Genomic DNA, 16,182 nt, shown 5'->3' on the forward strand with positions numbered 1-16,182 from the left:
TCTTACCCCCATTTAAAGTACTTCAACCATACCAACTTTAAAGTGAACTTCAAAGTCAATTATTTCTAGAAGGCACACATTGGTTGTTTGGTACAATAACTTCATATTTCCAATTAAAAAAAAAACAACACAAGGGCTGGGGATGTGATTCAAGTGGTAGCGCGCTCGCCTGGCATGCGTGCGGCCCAGGTTCGATCCTCAGCACCACATACCAACAAAGATGTTGTGTCTGCCAAGAACTAAAAAATAAATATTCTCTCTCTCTCTCTCTCTCTCTCTCTCCCCCCTCTCCTCTCTCTTAAAAAAAATAAAAATAAATAAAAAAAAACAACACAACAGGGCTGGGGCTACAGCTCAGTGGTAGAGCGCTTGCCTTCCATGCATGATGCACAGGGTTCAATCTTCAGCACCACATAAAAAATAAACAAATAAAGGCATTCTGTCCATCTGCAACTACAAAAAAAAAAAAGATCACGACTTCATTGTAGAATATCAAAAGTAGCATTGAGGAGCTTAAAGAAACTTGTAGAGGGCTGGGGAGTAGCACAGTGGTAAAAGCATGCCTAGCAAGGCAGGTACTAGGTTTCATCCCCAGCACCACCAAAACAAAAACTTAAAGATTATACATTATCTATAGTTATCTACAGTTGTTCTTAAACCCAGTCATAAGAATTACCTGGGGCACCTATTAAAAATAAATATTCTAAGCCACCATGCCCGTAATCCCAGCAGCTTGGGATGCTGAGGCAGGAGATCATGAGTTCAAAGCCAGCCTCAGCCATTCGGCAAGGCCCTAAGCAACTTAATGAGACCTTGTCTCAAAATAAAACATAAAAATGGCTAAGCCAGTGGTTAAAAGCCCCAGGAGTACAGTACCAAAAATAAATATACATACGTACATATGTATATGTGTGTGTGTGTGTGTGTGTGTGTGTGTGTATAGAGAGAGAGCGTGCGCGCGCATGCGATAGATAGACAGGGTTTCACTAAGTTGCTGAGGTTGGTCTTGAACTTGCAATCCTCCTGTCTCAGCCTCGAGCTGCTTGGGATTTCAGCTGTACTCCACAGTGACTGATGGAATCTGTATTTTCAATACATGCGCTAGGTAGTTCAAAAGGATTCAAACAAGTATCTGGAAGCCACTCATTTAATTTCTTCATTTTATAAAACAAAATCTGGACAAAAGAGAGGTATTTAATGCCTCTCTGTAATGTAAATCATTACTAATGATTTACAGATATATGTAACTTTAGTCCCTAAATTAAAATTTGTCAATAATTATATTTTCTTTTTACACATACACATACACACACACACACACACACACACACACACACACACACACACACCAAGTAGCATGTATGTACTATTTGGTATTTTTGGTTTTGGCTCCATTAGATTGATGCACTGGTTACTATATTAGTAAAAGCACCTGAAATAGTCAAGTAAAGTTATTTGTGGAGAAACTGCTTTTTACTCAACAAATTTAGCAGTATATGCCAGGCACCATTTCAGGCACTGTTTTACCCCTTCCCTCAGAAATGTACATTTGATATGGAGAGACACACAAGACACAAGAAAATAATTATATTGACAAATATTACTGGAAAAGCGTGAGAAGGACATGGAGTTCAAGAGTGCCAGTACAAAGTAGGAATAAGAAAGGAAGAAATGCAGTTGTAATTTTAAATAATCAAGGTAGACCTCACAGAAGTCACAGAAAAGTGGTCATACAGAAGGGCAGAGATGATGATAGCTGAAGAAAGATCTTTCCAAGTAAAATAAATAAATAAATAAGGTAAAGATTGAGGCAGAATATGCCTGGCTTATTCTAATAAGAGCAAGGCTAGTAAGACTGGAAAAGAAAATACAGGTGAGCAAGTAACAGGAAATGAGATTAAGAAAAGAAAAGGTCAAATGGGAATGGGTGAGCACATCACACAGGAACCCTGATTACAGTGTTTTCAGCAGAGGAGTGAATGAGGTCTTAAAGTTTTAAAAGGTTCACTCTACATCATTAGACATTAGGAAAACAAAAATCATTTTAAAACCATGATAAGATATCACTTTAAAACCACCAGGATGACTAAAATCAAAGAGAGACAACAAGGCACAGGTGTAGAGAAGCTGGAACTCTCAAATATTACTGATGTAAATATAAAATGGTGGAATCACTTTTGAAAATAATCGGGTAGTTTCTTGAGAAGTTAAATACAATTACCACATGATCTAAATTTCTACTCTAGGAATATACCCAAGAAAAATCAAAACAAACATCCACATATAAACACTTGTGCATGAATATTTATAGAAGCATTATTCACAATAACCAAAAAGTATAATCAACCCAAATGTCTAACAAACTGATGAATGGATATATAAAATGTGGTATGTCCATATAAAATATTTGCCAATAAAAAGGAAAAAGCACGAATACTTTTACTACAACATAAATGAACCTTGAAAACATTTTACAGAGAAAAAGAAATCATTCACAAATGACCATTACATTATAAGATTCCATTTATATAAAATGTCCACCATAGAAAATAGTAGATTAGTAGCTTCCAGGGGATATGAGTCAGTAGAGAAGCAATGAGGAAAGACTGCAAATAGGTACAGGTTTTCTTTTTGTAGAAGATGAAACTATCCTAAATTTAAATTGTGGCTAATGTTTGCACAACTCTGTGAAAATATTTAAAATATTAAATTGTACAAGTCAGTGAATTGTATGGTGTGCTAATGTCTCCATAAAGCTATTTTAAAAAAAGACAAAAAGAACACTCTGGTTGGAGAAAAAAACTTTCAAGTTTTGTTGAACGAGAGAACAAAACAGGTGCACAACCTGTGGAGTAAGTGGGAATTAAAATGATTTCTAATAAAAAAAAAAGAATTAACACCTTTGTAGATGAAAGGTGTTGAGGGTTCCAGCTTCTCTACACCCTTGCCTTATTGTATCTTTTTGATTTTAGTCATTCTGGTGGTTTTAAAGTGATATATTATCGTGGTTTTAAAATTTTTGTTTTCCTAATGTCTAATGATGTAGAGTGAACCTTTTAAAACCTTAAGTCCTCATTCACTCCTCTGCTAAAAAACACTGTAATCAGGGTTCCTGTGTGATTTGCTCACCCATTCCCATTTGATCTTTTCTTAACCTCATCTACAAAGGTGTTAATTTTACCCTATACAGAGGGTAAAATAATACAAGGTAAGAAGGAATTATTATTGGAATGAATGAATACTGGGAAATTTGAGAATGCACAACTCAAGACTATTTTTAGTCTTGATATAATTTCTACATCCAACATTACTTTTAGCAGCTTTTAGTAAATTCAGTTTGAAATCCCCCTAAAGCTTTGTGAATGGAGCTAAAGGCAAAATCTTTCAGGAATCTGCTGTTTCTTTCAGCAGACTCACACTTTGTTTACCTCTGGTGCAGCATGCTTTTTGTAGGTGTCTGAATCTTTCAAGGTCTGCAAATAGCTGTATATATACTCTGCAGCTTGCTGCCACTCGTGCTTCAGAAGGGCTTCTTGGATAAAATTTAAACAAGCACTTGTTGTCTGAGCAAAATCTTTCTTCTTTTTCCCTCCAGTCACTGTAAAGATGAAGGATAAGGGTCACCCAGTGACTCCAATTCAACTATTACAAAAACTTAAGTTCTGATAAATAGAACAGTAGGTATTACTTGACCCAGTCCATCCCCAAGTATCAAAGTCAACTTCATTTGAAACAAACTCTTACACACATACCGTTTTTTAGCAAATTTCTAAAAATCTAAATTACATTCTCGGGCTACTACAATCACCAGATCCTTCAAATCTCATTCAATCATCCTTTCGTCTTGGCATTAAGCAATTTTTTGAACAAAAGAGTAGAAAACAAGTACACAACCCATGGAGGAAATGAGGAGAATCTCTCAATAAGATCCCCCAAAGCACAAGCCCTGGTAATTAGAATAGGTAAAAATCACCAGTCATCCTATGCAAGCACAGTCTTTATTATCCACCAATATTCTGAAAATTCCAAATAAACTTGTTTATTTTTACAGTACTAGGGATTGAACCAGGAGTATTCTACCACTGCTGAGCAGTTATAGTCTTTCCTTCTTTCTTTCTTTTTTTTTGTTAGACAGGTCTTGCTAATTTACTTGCCTAGGCTGAATCTCAAACTTGCCCTCCTCTAGCCTCAGCTCCCAACTATCTGAGAATACAGGCATGTGCCACCTCACCTAGCTGGGATTTTATATTTTAAGTACCAATTTCCCAGTAACACAATGATATTAAATGCACACAAAATTAAAACAGCTATAGACATTAGCATTTGTATCCCTTAAGTATTAGCAATTCCTTTAAGGATATCTGGATTTAGTTAACAACCTCATTATATAAGTGACTGGTTACTATGCTTTCCTTCCTATACAACTACCAGACCCCTCTAGGCTAGCAGTCTTCTAGCTGGGTACTCTTAGCCCTGCAAATACAATAGACCAATAGGTCCTCTTAAAGCAAAGATCCTCTTAAAGCAATCAATTTGCAGATTCTACCTCCTTGTACATTGTTTCCTGAAATTAATCTCCTAGAGTGCTATGCCCATAATCAAGGTCTCACAATCAAAATCATTACATATTACCTGAAGGTATTTTCAACACATGATGAAAACTGAATGATTCTAATATTTACTTTTGCAAGTCAAGTGATTCCCAATTCTTTTATCAAAACTGTAGAATGTTCTAATAATTTTAAATAGAATATGTAATTTTTTGTAACTCATGAGTTGAAGATCTGATACTTGCTTAACTAAACTCCATTCTACTTCCCTATGTGACTAAAGTTTCTCAGAGTTTACATTCATTAAAATATAGAATTAATGCCAGATGTTTTCTCATTCTAAAGTTAACATTCTTAATGATACATGAAGTAACTGGGCTAAGATTAAAAAATTAAAATTTACTTGAATACTTAAAACACATATCTCAACCCACAAAAAATTTTAAAACTTAAAAAATTTATAGGATGTTAAAATTAAGTGCAAATACAGACATACTTTTACTGCAAAATGTACTACAAAAACAGGAACAATACAAAATTTCCATTTATAAAAAGTTTTTTCATTGAATGTTTTAAGGTTGGCAATGGAAGGACATTACATCTCTGCTATTTAGATTCTACCAGATCTACTTTTTAAAGTAATTTAATTTAATGTAATTAAAACACCATCATGTGCTGGAAATTTATCTCTTGCAACTGATAAACTTATTAGAAGACAAATTTTTAAATTTTTAAATTGTGCAAAGTAGGACACAGTTTAAAAAAAAGAAATATGACAGTGGAAAAGGTCAAAGACTATATTGATCTAGGTACATATAAATCACTAATAAGGTACATATAAATCACCTTGGGATCTTGAGCCTGGCTACTGGATGTGGTTCTGAAACTAGCAACATTAGAATCACCTAGAAGCTAATTAGAAATGCAGACTACAATGCCCCATCCAGATCTCCAAATCAGAGACTTCATTTAACAACATCTATACTCAAGCTGTTTAATCAGCAACAATCCCTGGCAACTAGCCCAGAAAACTAACAAAACACACTTTCCTTGAAATATTCTTTTTTCATCTAAAAGAATATTATACTCAGGTTAAGTTCCCTTCATCTCAGTGGTTAGAAGTGAATGCTCTAAAATCAGATACACATGATTCCTAATAGCAATACTTAAGAGTATAAGTTTGAGAAACTCAGTTTCTTCATACTAAAATGCCTAGCACATAAATTTACTGAGGATTAACTGAGATCATCAAATAAAAAGAGTAAAATTTTTTTTAATGGGAGCTAAACTTTAGGATTCTTCATTGAAATAACTCATACCTATTCCAAACTGAGAATATTAGTTACTTTTTATCTTAATCTAAAAATTTCTGGATTGTGCAGAAAAACAGCCACCTTTTCATCTGATTAATATCACTTGACCAGCAAGATTCATTGCAATGATATGTCGGGTGGCAAACTAAACAAGAAAGACAAATGCCAAAGTGAATTTGGAATTAATCCTAGGATCCAAGGAATCACTGCCAAAGGGGAAAGAAGGCTGGGATAAGAAAGACATTTTGATGCAATGAAGAAAGTGTTGATTCAAACGTATTCCTGGGGCTATACCACCCAACATGGCAATGTACAAATAACTGATTCTTGTATATATCTTTAAGGAATGTATCCTATAGAAAATTTTGCTTGTATTTACATTAGATAAAAATGAGGGAAAATATTATTTTTTTGAAAGCTATGTGCTTCTCAAAAGAAGAGACTATATCTTTTTCATGTATAAGTCCCCAATATTTAGACTTATATATTAGATATTAGTGCTCAGAAAGCACTGCTGAAAAAAAAATGTGGCTACAACATAATATAGACTGTATATTAATTCAAAAGAAAAGGATTCCAGAACAAAAAAGAATATTTCTTATGATTCCCTTTCTGCTTATAGTCAGAACAAGAAAACAACTTATATATTCTTAAAAACTAAACCAGCATGGTTCATTTTGTATACATATTGAATCTACTACTTCCTTGCACTAAAGTTAAAATGGTTCTGTTATTTTAGTTACCTACAGTTTCTAAATGCTTCTGAAGCCAAGGAAAATACATTCCTGTACCAGTGAGCACAGATGTTTCCACCTGGTCATCTTCTGAAATGGTCTTTGTCAATTCTTCACTGAAATCACTCATACCTATTACAAACTGAGAATATCAGTTACTTTTGGTATATCTTAATCCACAAGTTTCTGAATTGTACAGAAAAACAGCCAATAATAAATATGACTTGAGCAGCAAGATCCATTGCATTGTAGGTTTTTTAAAATTATATATATATATACACACACACACACACACACATATATATACACACACACACACACACACACATATATATATATATTAGTTGTAGATGGACACAATACCTTTATTAATTTATTTATTTTTATGTGATGCTAAGGATTGAACCCAGTGCCTCACACATGCTAAGCAAGCACTCTACCCATTTAACAACTCCAACCTGCAACTGGCAGTTCTTTTAAACTAAAGAATGAATTTGCCAAGGCCTGTAATCTGTTCAGCTCAGTAGGCTAAAGCCAGGTGGATCACAGGTCAGAGCTAACCTCAGCAACTTAGCAGGGCCCTACGCAACTCAGTAAGACCCTGTCTCTGAATAAAATACAAAATAAGGCTGGGGGAAGTGGCTCAGTGGTTAAGTGCCCCTGGGTTCAACACCTGGTACCCCCCCACACACCCAAAAAGCATTTAATTATGTCAGAAGCAGCCAAAATAAATAATCCATTACTCAACTATTACTATGTTCCAAGCACATAAAGATATTTACCCTTAATTTTAAAAAATTCAAGCCTAGAGAAAGAAACAACAAATGCAAATAACAAATACAGTACAAATAGTCATACCTGGTCTATTATTTAATTTGGGGCTAGGGATGTAACTCAGTGGTAAAGTGCCTGACTAGTGTGCATGAGGCCCTGGGTTCTATCCCTCCCACACAGCATCACACACACTCACACTACATACTAATTGTTTTCTTCCACATTATGTTGAAAAAAACTAAGGGAGTGAAATTATGAAACTTGTCCAAGGTCACATACACACACACACAAAATGATGACAAAGAAATTCAGAGAACATAAAACTACTAGGCATGACTAGAACTAGGACAAGAGATAGGTAGGAGGCAATGATATCTCAGGTGGCAAACGAAACTAGAAATACAAATGCCAAAGCGAGTTTGGAATTAATCCTCAAGAGGCTCAGTGTCTCTCTCCCTCATTTCCCACATCGACCCAAGCATTAAAGCTTCTGATCCTACCTCCTAGAATTTCTACAATATTTCCTCTTCTCTGGAATTCTACAACACCCTGAAATTGTGTTAATCACTGCATTAGCTTTCTAACTAGTTACCCTGCCTAAAATACTGCTTTTCCACATTACTACCAGAATTAAATCCTTTAAAGTCAATTTCCGTGGCTAAACACCTGAGTTTGAAATAATATGTGACTCTGAATGCGACCCAGAATGTACTTTGAGGAGTTATAACACAAATTCTCTTTTCAAATCCTCAAAAACAAGAACCAGTAACACATGGTTGCTACAGTAACCAAAGCTTCTCCAGCTGGCTCTCATTTCCCAGAACTCAAGGTTTTAGAGCATAAGGGGAAAAAACTCGGAAGGAAAACACGGGTAAATCCAAGCACACCCTTTTTGTCTTCTTCTAAACAAGTAAGCTCGCAATTATACTCGCAGTACTCACCCACCTACCACCGGAGCTCCGCAGGAAACCGCCTCCACTCCAGAAGAAAGCTCTCACCGGAAATTGTTAGCGTGCGCTTGCTCTGAGCATGCCCCAAAAACCTGCCTTGGGAGCATGCGCAAAACCTAGCCCCTCCCCAACTCCTCCTTTGAAGGTTGGAACGAAGTTGCCCGCCCCTTGAGCCCGCACCGGCTAACCGAAATGAACCAGGAACTGACTATAGGCTGCTGCCTTCCCATTTGTTTGGCCAGAGATTTGCATCATTCTGTCCCATCCAGAAGGTGTAAGATTTCCATTGCAAATAGAGATTGTGGAGAGGGGACAGCGGCTGGACTAGGGGAGTAAGATGTCACTTTACTTGGTGGTCCTTTGGATTTTGCTTCTCTTTCTGACGGAGTGGTGGTGCACACCTGTAATTCCAGTGGCTCAGGAGGCTGAGGTAGGAGGATTTTGTCAGTTCTACCTTTGGTTAAACAATCCCTGCGAAAGGAAACCACATAAGCAGTAATAAATACCTAGAGCAAAGGACTCATCAGGTTATGTAAAGCCAAATCATAGAATAAGGAGAAATAACAAATAATTTTTATTTTAAACCATTAAGTTTATTACACAGTTAACTAAAACACACAGTACATCTGTTTCTACCTGATGAATCATCTCCTTTTATCCTGACGAGGTTCTTTTAGCATTGTTAATAGTAGAGATCTATTGGTATTGAATTTTCTTACTTTTTATTTATTTTAAAATGTCTATTCTGCTTTCAGTTTTGAAGAGATTTATCCTGGATTAGCAGTTTTTGTCTTCTAGCACCTTAAACCTTTCCATTAACTTTAACCTCTCATTTCTGATAAAAAGTCAGCTATCATTTTAGTCATTTTTACCAATGCAAAACACACCACTTTTTTTCTAATTGCCTTCAAGACCTTTTTCCTTCTAATTGATTATTTACAGTTGACTCTGATGCATCTAGATGTGATTTGCTTTGTAACTAACCTTAGTATTCACTGAGTTTCCTAAATCTGTTAACATCTTTTTTGTTAATTTGGGATAATTTTAGCCATCATTGTCTTAAATATTTTTTTCTGTACAATTTATGCCTCTATTCTTCTAGAAATGTAATTATATGTATGTTAGGTCACTTTGTACTGATAGTAACCAAGTCTCTATTTTTTTCTTTCTGATTTTTAGACCAGATAATTTTTATTGGTCTATCTCCAAGTTAAATTTTTGCTGTCTTTGCACTTTACAATCTGATGATAGATTTGTTTCATGAATTTTTCGTTTCAAATACTATACTTTTTATTTCTTTTAAAAGAAATTTTTCATTTATATGTTGACACCCATATCTACTTATTCATTATGATTAAGCTTTTCTTTAATTCCTTGAAATTAGTTATAAAAACTATTTAAATTTATTCTGCTAATCCTAACATCTGGGTCAGCTCAGGGAACTTTTTTTATATGTGATATTTTCTCTTGTGGTTCTCATTTTTCTATCTTCTTTGCATTCTGGCAAAATTTAATAATATTCTACATGCCTATAATCTCAGCGACTCAGGAGGCTAAGGCAGGAGGATCAAGAGTTCAAAGTTAGCCTCCGCAACTAAGGGATGCACTTAGCAACTCAATGAGACCCTGTATCTAAATAAAATGCAAAAAAGGGCTGAGGTTGTGGCTCAATGGTTAAGCACCCCTGGGTTCAATCCCTGGTACCAAAAAATTTTTTTTAATTATATTCTGGTCATTTATAGATGATACATCATAGGAAGTCTGGATTATGTTTTCTTCCTATAAAGGATATTCTGTTTTATGTGTCATGCAGGCTAATTACTGGTGAATTGTTTTGATCATATTAGATTTGGTATTATTATTATTATTATTATTATTATTATTATTATTATTATTATTATTATTATTATTATTTGGTTCCAGAGATTGAACTCAGGGTACTCAATTACTGAGCCACATCCCCAGACCTATTTTGTATTTTATTGAGAGACAGGGTCTTGCTGAGCTGCTTTAGCACCTCTATTTACTAAGGCTGGCTTTGAGCTCGTGATCCTCTTGCTTCATCCACCTTAGTCACTGGGATTATAGGCATATTCCACCATGCCTCACTAGGTTTGGTATTTTTCTTTATTTCCATATTTCATGGTGCATTATACTTGTACATAATGGTGGGATTTGTTGTTATGTTTTCATACATATGTACAATACAGTGATAAAACTTAGCCAATATCATTCTCGAGTATTTCTCTTTTACCTGCTTTCCTCTCTCCCCTGATCCCTTTCCTCTATTCTTCTGATCTCCCTTTGATTGTCCTCAGATTTCTTTCACACACACACACCTTTCTTTTCCTTTTTCCTTTCTGGCTGCCTCATACATTTTCAGCATGAATCAATTTTGATTTCAAATTTAGGTCTACCATTTTCCCTTTACTCTTTTGTGTGTGGTTCTTTTTGCTAAGGCTTATTTATGAACTCTTAATTAAGTACCTGATATATTAGTGAAGCTGCTGCAACCTGACTCTGCTGGAAACCTAATTTCTTCCAACATTGCCATTTAGCATCATCTTCAGTCTCCTTTATAGCAGTCAAACTCTGCTAAGCCTTAAAGAGTCTCATCTGGTACATTCATATCAAAAATAAATTTCCTCCAGGCTTTTAGTATTCTCTCTCTCTAACACACACACATAATCACATTGCACCCACCATAAATAGCTCAGACATTCTTGTCCACAAAATTCCAACCACTATGATAATCTTGCACTTTGATAATTTTCTCCTTAACTCAGTATGACCACCATCTTACTTGAGCTTCATCTCTCTGAAATTAATACCTGAAAATGTTTAGTTTTTCTAGTTTTATACTCTTTTGTGTCAGGAAAACAAATCCCGTACAGTAGAACTATAACAGTTTCAAATAAAAGTACTAAATTACTTATATCCTTGCCCATCAATAGTGGTAGAGGCACTTAGGTGAACTTACATAGAAACTGCAACATCTTACATACTCAACAACAATTTCATTGCCCATGGAACCCAATATTAATTGAAAGAGTAAACCCCAAAATGGATATCTGAAAAATAAACTGGTCAAAATTAGTAAGGCAATCAGAGTTAAATAATCATATATTTTACCAATAGCACTAGCTTAAAAGTATGGGTCTACAATAACTAGAAAAATACAAGTTAATGGCTAGAGTCATAAAAGTTTCTATTATGATAGGCAGTCTCTTATGATGCTTTAATATTATATGATAGTTGTGAAATGATTACAAACTAATAATGAACATAATCTATTTGCAGATTAAAATGTTTTTCCCTGTATTATCTACAAAGTTTAGATACACCTCAAAATGCCCTGGAAAAGAAATTTCTTAAGTCTCATCAAAATGAACTGCCAGGTTTTTTCCTACATTTGACATGACACAGTGCCAAGATTTCTAGTCCTGAATACACACTTTCTATAGGAAAGAGACATATATCTTGGCAATTAATAGATCATTTATCTCATTTCATACAGCCAATTTTAGTCATAAGAAAAGAAATGTTTATGTATTCATTCTGCTGACTTTAGTCTATAATCTAATCAGGGATCAACAAACTTTTCCTGAAAAGAGACTGATAATAAACATATTAGACTTTGTAGGCAAGTCTTAATTGCCACTCAAATGCCAGTGTAGCACAAAAACAGCCTAGACTATGGGTAAATAATATAAGCTTCTGTGTTCTAATAAAACTTTGTTTACAAAAGCAAGTGTCATTGTTGGACACCGTGGTGTGCTCCAACAGTCACAACTACTCAGAAAGCTGAGGCAGAAAGATTATTTGAGCCTAGGAGTTCAGGCCAGCCTGGGAAATAAGAAAGAAAGAAAGAGAGAGAGAGAGAGAGAGAGAGAGAGAGAGAGAGAGAGAGAAGGAAGGAGGGAAGGAAGGGAGAGAGAGAGAGGAATGAATGAAAGAAAGAAAGAAAGAGAAAAAAGGAATAAAGAGAACAATTTAAAGAAACAGTGTCAGGCTTACAGGTATGATTTGCTCATCACTGTTCCAGAGTATTAATGTTATGCTCACAATAGATGTTTGGCTAGGCTGTATACATACATACATACATATATACATGAAAGCAATTTTGTTCTTTTGTTTGCTTTCTTTTATTTTTTCCATTTTTTTTGTTGATACATTATAGTCGTAAATCATGGCAGTATTTGTCGTTACATATTTCCACATGCACAATATAACACTACAGTTTGGCCTATATCATTCCCCAGTATTTTCCCTTCACTCCTCCCTCTCCTGGTCCCTTTCCTACACTCTACTGATCTCCATTTGATTTTCACTTTTTTTTCCTTTTTCCTCTCTTGCTTCCACATCCGAGAGAAAACATAGGCTCCCTTGATCTTATGAGTTTAGCTTATTTTGTGTAACAGAATGTTCTCAAGTTTCATCCGTTTTCCAGCAAATGACATAATTCACCTTTATGGCTGAATAAAGCTCCATTGTGTGTATATGCCACATTTTCTTTATTTATTCATCCTTGATAAGCACCTAGTTTGGTTCCATAGTTTGGCAACTGTGAATTGTGCTGCTATAAACATGGGTATGCATGTACTACTCTAGTATTATGACTTTAATTCTTTAGGATAAACATTGAGTAGTTGTATAGCTGGGTTATATGGTGGTTTCCTGCCTAGTCTTTTGAGGAACCTCCATACTGATTTCAATAGTGGTTATATTCATTTACAATCCTATCAACAGAGAAAAACGTGTCCCTTCTTCTCCACATTCTCTGTAGCATTTATTATTGTTCATATTCTTTTTTTTAAGTAGTTGGACACAATACCTTTATTTTTATTTATTTATTTTTAATGTGGTGCTGAGGATCGAACCCAGGGCCTCGCACGTGCCAGACAAGCAATGTGCTGTTGAGCCACAACCCCAGCCCCATATCGTTCATATTCTTGATGGCTGCTATTCTGACTAGAGTGAGATGAAAGCTCACTGTAGTTTTGATTTGCATTTCCCTAATTGCTAATGATGTTGAACATTTTCATAGATTTGTTGTCCATTTTTATTTCTTCTTTTGAGAAGTATCTGTTTAATTCATTTGCCCAATTAAGCTAGGTTATTTGAGGTTTTGGTGTTAAGTTTTTTAAAGTTTCTTATATAGTTTGGATATTAATCCTGTGTCAAAGTGTAGTTAGCAGGGCTGGAGATGTGGCTCAAGCGGTAGCACACTCGCCTGGCATGCATGCAGTCCAGGTTCGATCCTCAGCACCACATACAAACAAAGATGTGTCCGCCAAAAACTAAAAAATAAATATTAAAAAATTCTCTCTCACTCTTAAAAAAAAAAGAGTAGTTAGCAAATATATTTTCTCCCATTCCTTAGGTTCTTTCTTCATGTTACTAATTGTTTCCTTTGCTGTGCAGAAGCTTTTTAATTTGATGCCATTCTGTTTATTAACTTTTGTCATTATTTTCTGAGCTTTAGGAGTTCTAATAATAAAGTCATTGCCTGTACCTATATACTGGAGTCTCAAATGTATATTTTCTTCCAAGGATTTGCATAGTTTCTGGTCTAATTCCTGGGCTTTTGATCTCTTTCAAGTTTGTACAGGGTCAAATCTTATTTGTCTACATATTGAAAGGTTAATAAAATAGGTACTTGTCACTCTGTTTTTCTATATGCTTAACAAAACACTGTTGAAATCTTGTTCCCAGGATGTGTTGTCCCCAACTGTGAACTCTTTGCTAATCTTGTTCCCAGAATGTGCTGTCCCCAACTGCCAAACTGCAGGATGCACTCCCTCACTCGGTTGCAGGAAAACTGCCCACTCACCCTGACCCATCAATGAACTTCCCTCCATGCCCTCTCCAAGAAAAGTATATAAGCTCTGCTCAAGCGGTTCTCAGGGCTCTATCTCTCTTTGCTATAGAGGGAGCCCCAGCATGCTGGTCTCCAAATAAACCCACCCTTCTGCTGTTGCATAAGAGAGTCTCTTGTGGTCTCTACTCCGACGTTTCGCCGTACCCTTACAATATGGATAACCAATTTTCCTGGCACCACTTGTTTAAAGCCTGTCTTTTCTCCCAATATGTTTTTGGCATCTTTGTCAAGAATCAGATGACTGTTAACTGTGTTGGATCTTTTTCTGTGTCTTCTCTTCTTTCCCATTGGTCTATGTATCTGGTTTTATGACAGAGCCATGCAGTGGTTATTTCAATAGCTTTGTAGTATAATTTGAAGTCAGGTATTGTGATGATGCCTCCAGCTTGCTTTATTGACTTAGAATTGTTTTGGCTATTCTGAATATTTTATTCTTCCAAATGGATTTCAGGACTGTTTGTTCTAGTTCTGGAAAAATGACATTTATTATTATTATTATTATTATTATTATTATTATTATTATTATTTTAAATTTATATATGACAACAGAATGCTTTGCAATTCATATTACATATATAGAGCACAATTTTTCATATCTCTCGTTGTATACTAAGTATATTCACACCAATTCATGGGTATTTTGATGGGAATTGCAGCAAATCTGTATGTTGCTCATAAAACCAATTTCAAACATATACAATCATATTAGTAGTGATTTTAGTTTCCCAAAAGAGATCTACTAAACAATAATTACTGGGCTGGTTTGGTGACTTGTAGTCCTAACTACTCAGAAGGCCAAGCCAGGAGGATTGCTTGAGTCCAGGAGTTGGAGATCAGGTTAGGCAACATAGCAAGAACCCCATCTTAAAAATAATAATAATTACTGATGTCAAAACACATCTCAATCATTATGATAGTCACTAACTCTTCATTGTTTTCCTTGAAACTCTAATATACAATTAGTGAATGTCAATTTAGGACTAATTGTGCTGTTTTATAGAGGAGAAAGCTGATTATAATAGTAAGTGAAATCATCTATCATGAACTGATTTGTGTTTATTTAATTACAATTATCATGCTGATGACTCTACATATTAAGTCTCTACCTATAGTCCCCTAGGTGCTAATTTTAAAAAATGTGAGTTTTCATTAAAAATAACAAAGAAACCCCTCCATATGCATTTCAATAATTCAAATTGTATCATAATTTGACTATTAACAAAAGGGAAAATCAATGCAACTAATTCAGATTTAAATTCAAGATTACACAGTGTAAAAGAGGGAATAGTCTTGGAAAGGGAAGTAGAAAAATGTAAGATCCCTCTTAGAGGTCAGAAAAAATAAAATTAAATTTCCTTCAGAATAACAACTGGACATAAAGCATTCAAGAAATGTTAGCTACTGGCTTTCTTCTCTGACAATCGGTTTTGTCAGTTGGTTTCCACTAAGTTGTGGACTTTTTCCGACCAGGACCAGATATCTTGTCTTTTGATTTTCATCCACTCCCACACCATGCTAGGGCTTTGTCCAGTGTCTGGCATGAATGGTAGCACAAAATGAGAATTAAAAATATGCTTTTGAATTAAATAATTTCTTCCCTTACGGATAAAGATAAGAATCTCAAGATCTTAGCCTGAAGACTAATGTCCATCTCTCTGCCCCCACCTGTCCCCGCTTTAAAAAAAAAGCAGGCCACTGTCTCCAGTTTACACCCTCACTCACAGTTCCATTCACCTTCCCCTTTCCTAATCAGAGGGATCTTGGGGTGGGGCTTCAAGGAACCTCAAGGAGTTTGAAGGGGAGGGAGCCTGGAACCCTAGACTAGCTGTGACAAGTCATGGGTGGATTTGGTAGTTCAGAAAAGGAGGTACCAGACCAGAAATGGTGGATGGGAGTGATGGTGAAGTGGAGTGGGCTAGTTTAGGATGGACCAGAAATGAGACATTAAGGAAAGCCAGAAAGGACCCGTTCGCAGAGTGG

At 35.5% G+C, this 16,182-nt stretch overlaps 2 protein-coding genes and 1 pseudogene across 5 annotated transcripts in view; 1 reads left to right on the forward strand and 2 right to left on the reverse strand.

Moving 5' to 3' along the window:
- Positions 1-6,727, reverse strand: part of LOC110597373 (HEAT repeat-containing protein 5B-like) — a 45,899-nt pseudogene extending 39,172 nt beyond the window's left edge. The window contains exons 1-2 of the transcript XR_013435644.1: positions 6,607-6,727; positions 3,418-3,598 (exon numbers count right to left, since the gene is read on the reverse strand). The product of XR_013435644.1 is annotated as a HEAT repeat-containing protein 5B-like (transcript). The remainder of the gene's footprint in view (positions 1-3,417; positions 3,599-6,606) is intronic.
- A 1,727-nt stretch (positions 6,728-8,454) lies between these two features.
- Positions 8,455-16,182, forward strand: part of LOC144376232 (transport and Golgi organization protein 1 homolog) — a 43,784-nt gene continuing 36,056 nt past the window's right edge. For 2 of the 3 annotated variants that reach the window (XM_078043094.1, XM_078043092.1), the window contains exon 1: positions 8,455-8,751. Coding sequence is in view for 2 of the 3 variants with exons in the window: in XM_078043092.1 (XP_077899218.1) it covers positions 8,659-8,751 (93 nt within the window). In the remaining variant the exon portion in view is untranslated. The remainder of the gene's footprint in view (positions 8,752-16,182) is intronic. The other variant, XM_078043093.1, reaches the window with a different exon arrangement.
- The window catches only part of LOC144375672 (axin interactor, dorsalization-associated protein-like), a 92,632-nt gene continuing 85,210 nt past the window's right edge, over positions 8,761-16,182 (reverse strand). The window contains exon 9 of the mRNA XM_078041117.1: positions 8,761-8,792. The gene's annotated coding sequence lies outside the window, so the exon portion shown is untranslated. The remainder of the gene's footprint in view (positions 8,793-16,182) is intronic.

This window comes from Ictidomys tridecemlineatus, chromosome 3, assembly GCF_052094955.1.
Source record: "Ictidomys tridecemlineatus isolate mIctTri1 chromosome 3, mIctTri1.hap1, whole genome shotgun sequence".
Lineage (NCBI taxonomy): Eukaryota > Metazoa > Chordata > Mammalia > Rodentia > Sciuridae > Ictidomys > Ictidomys tridecemlineatus.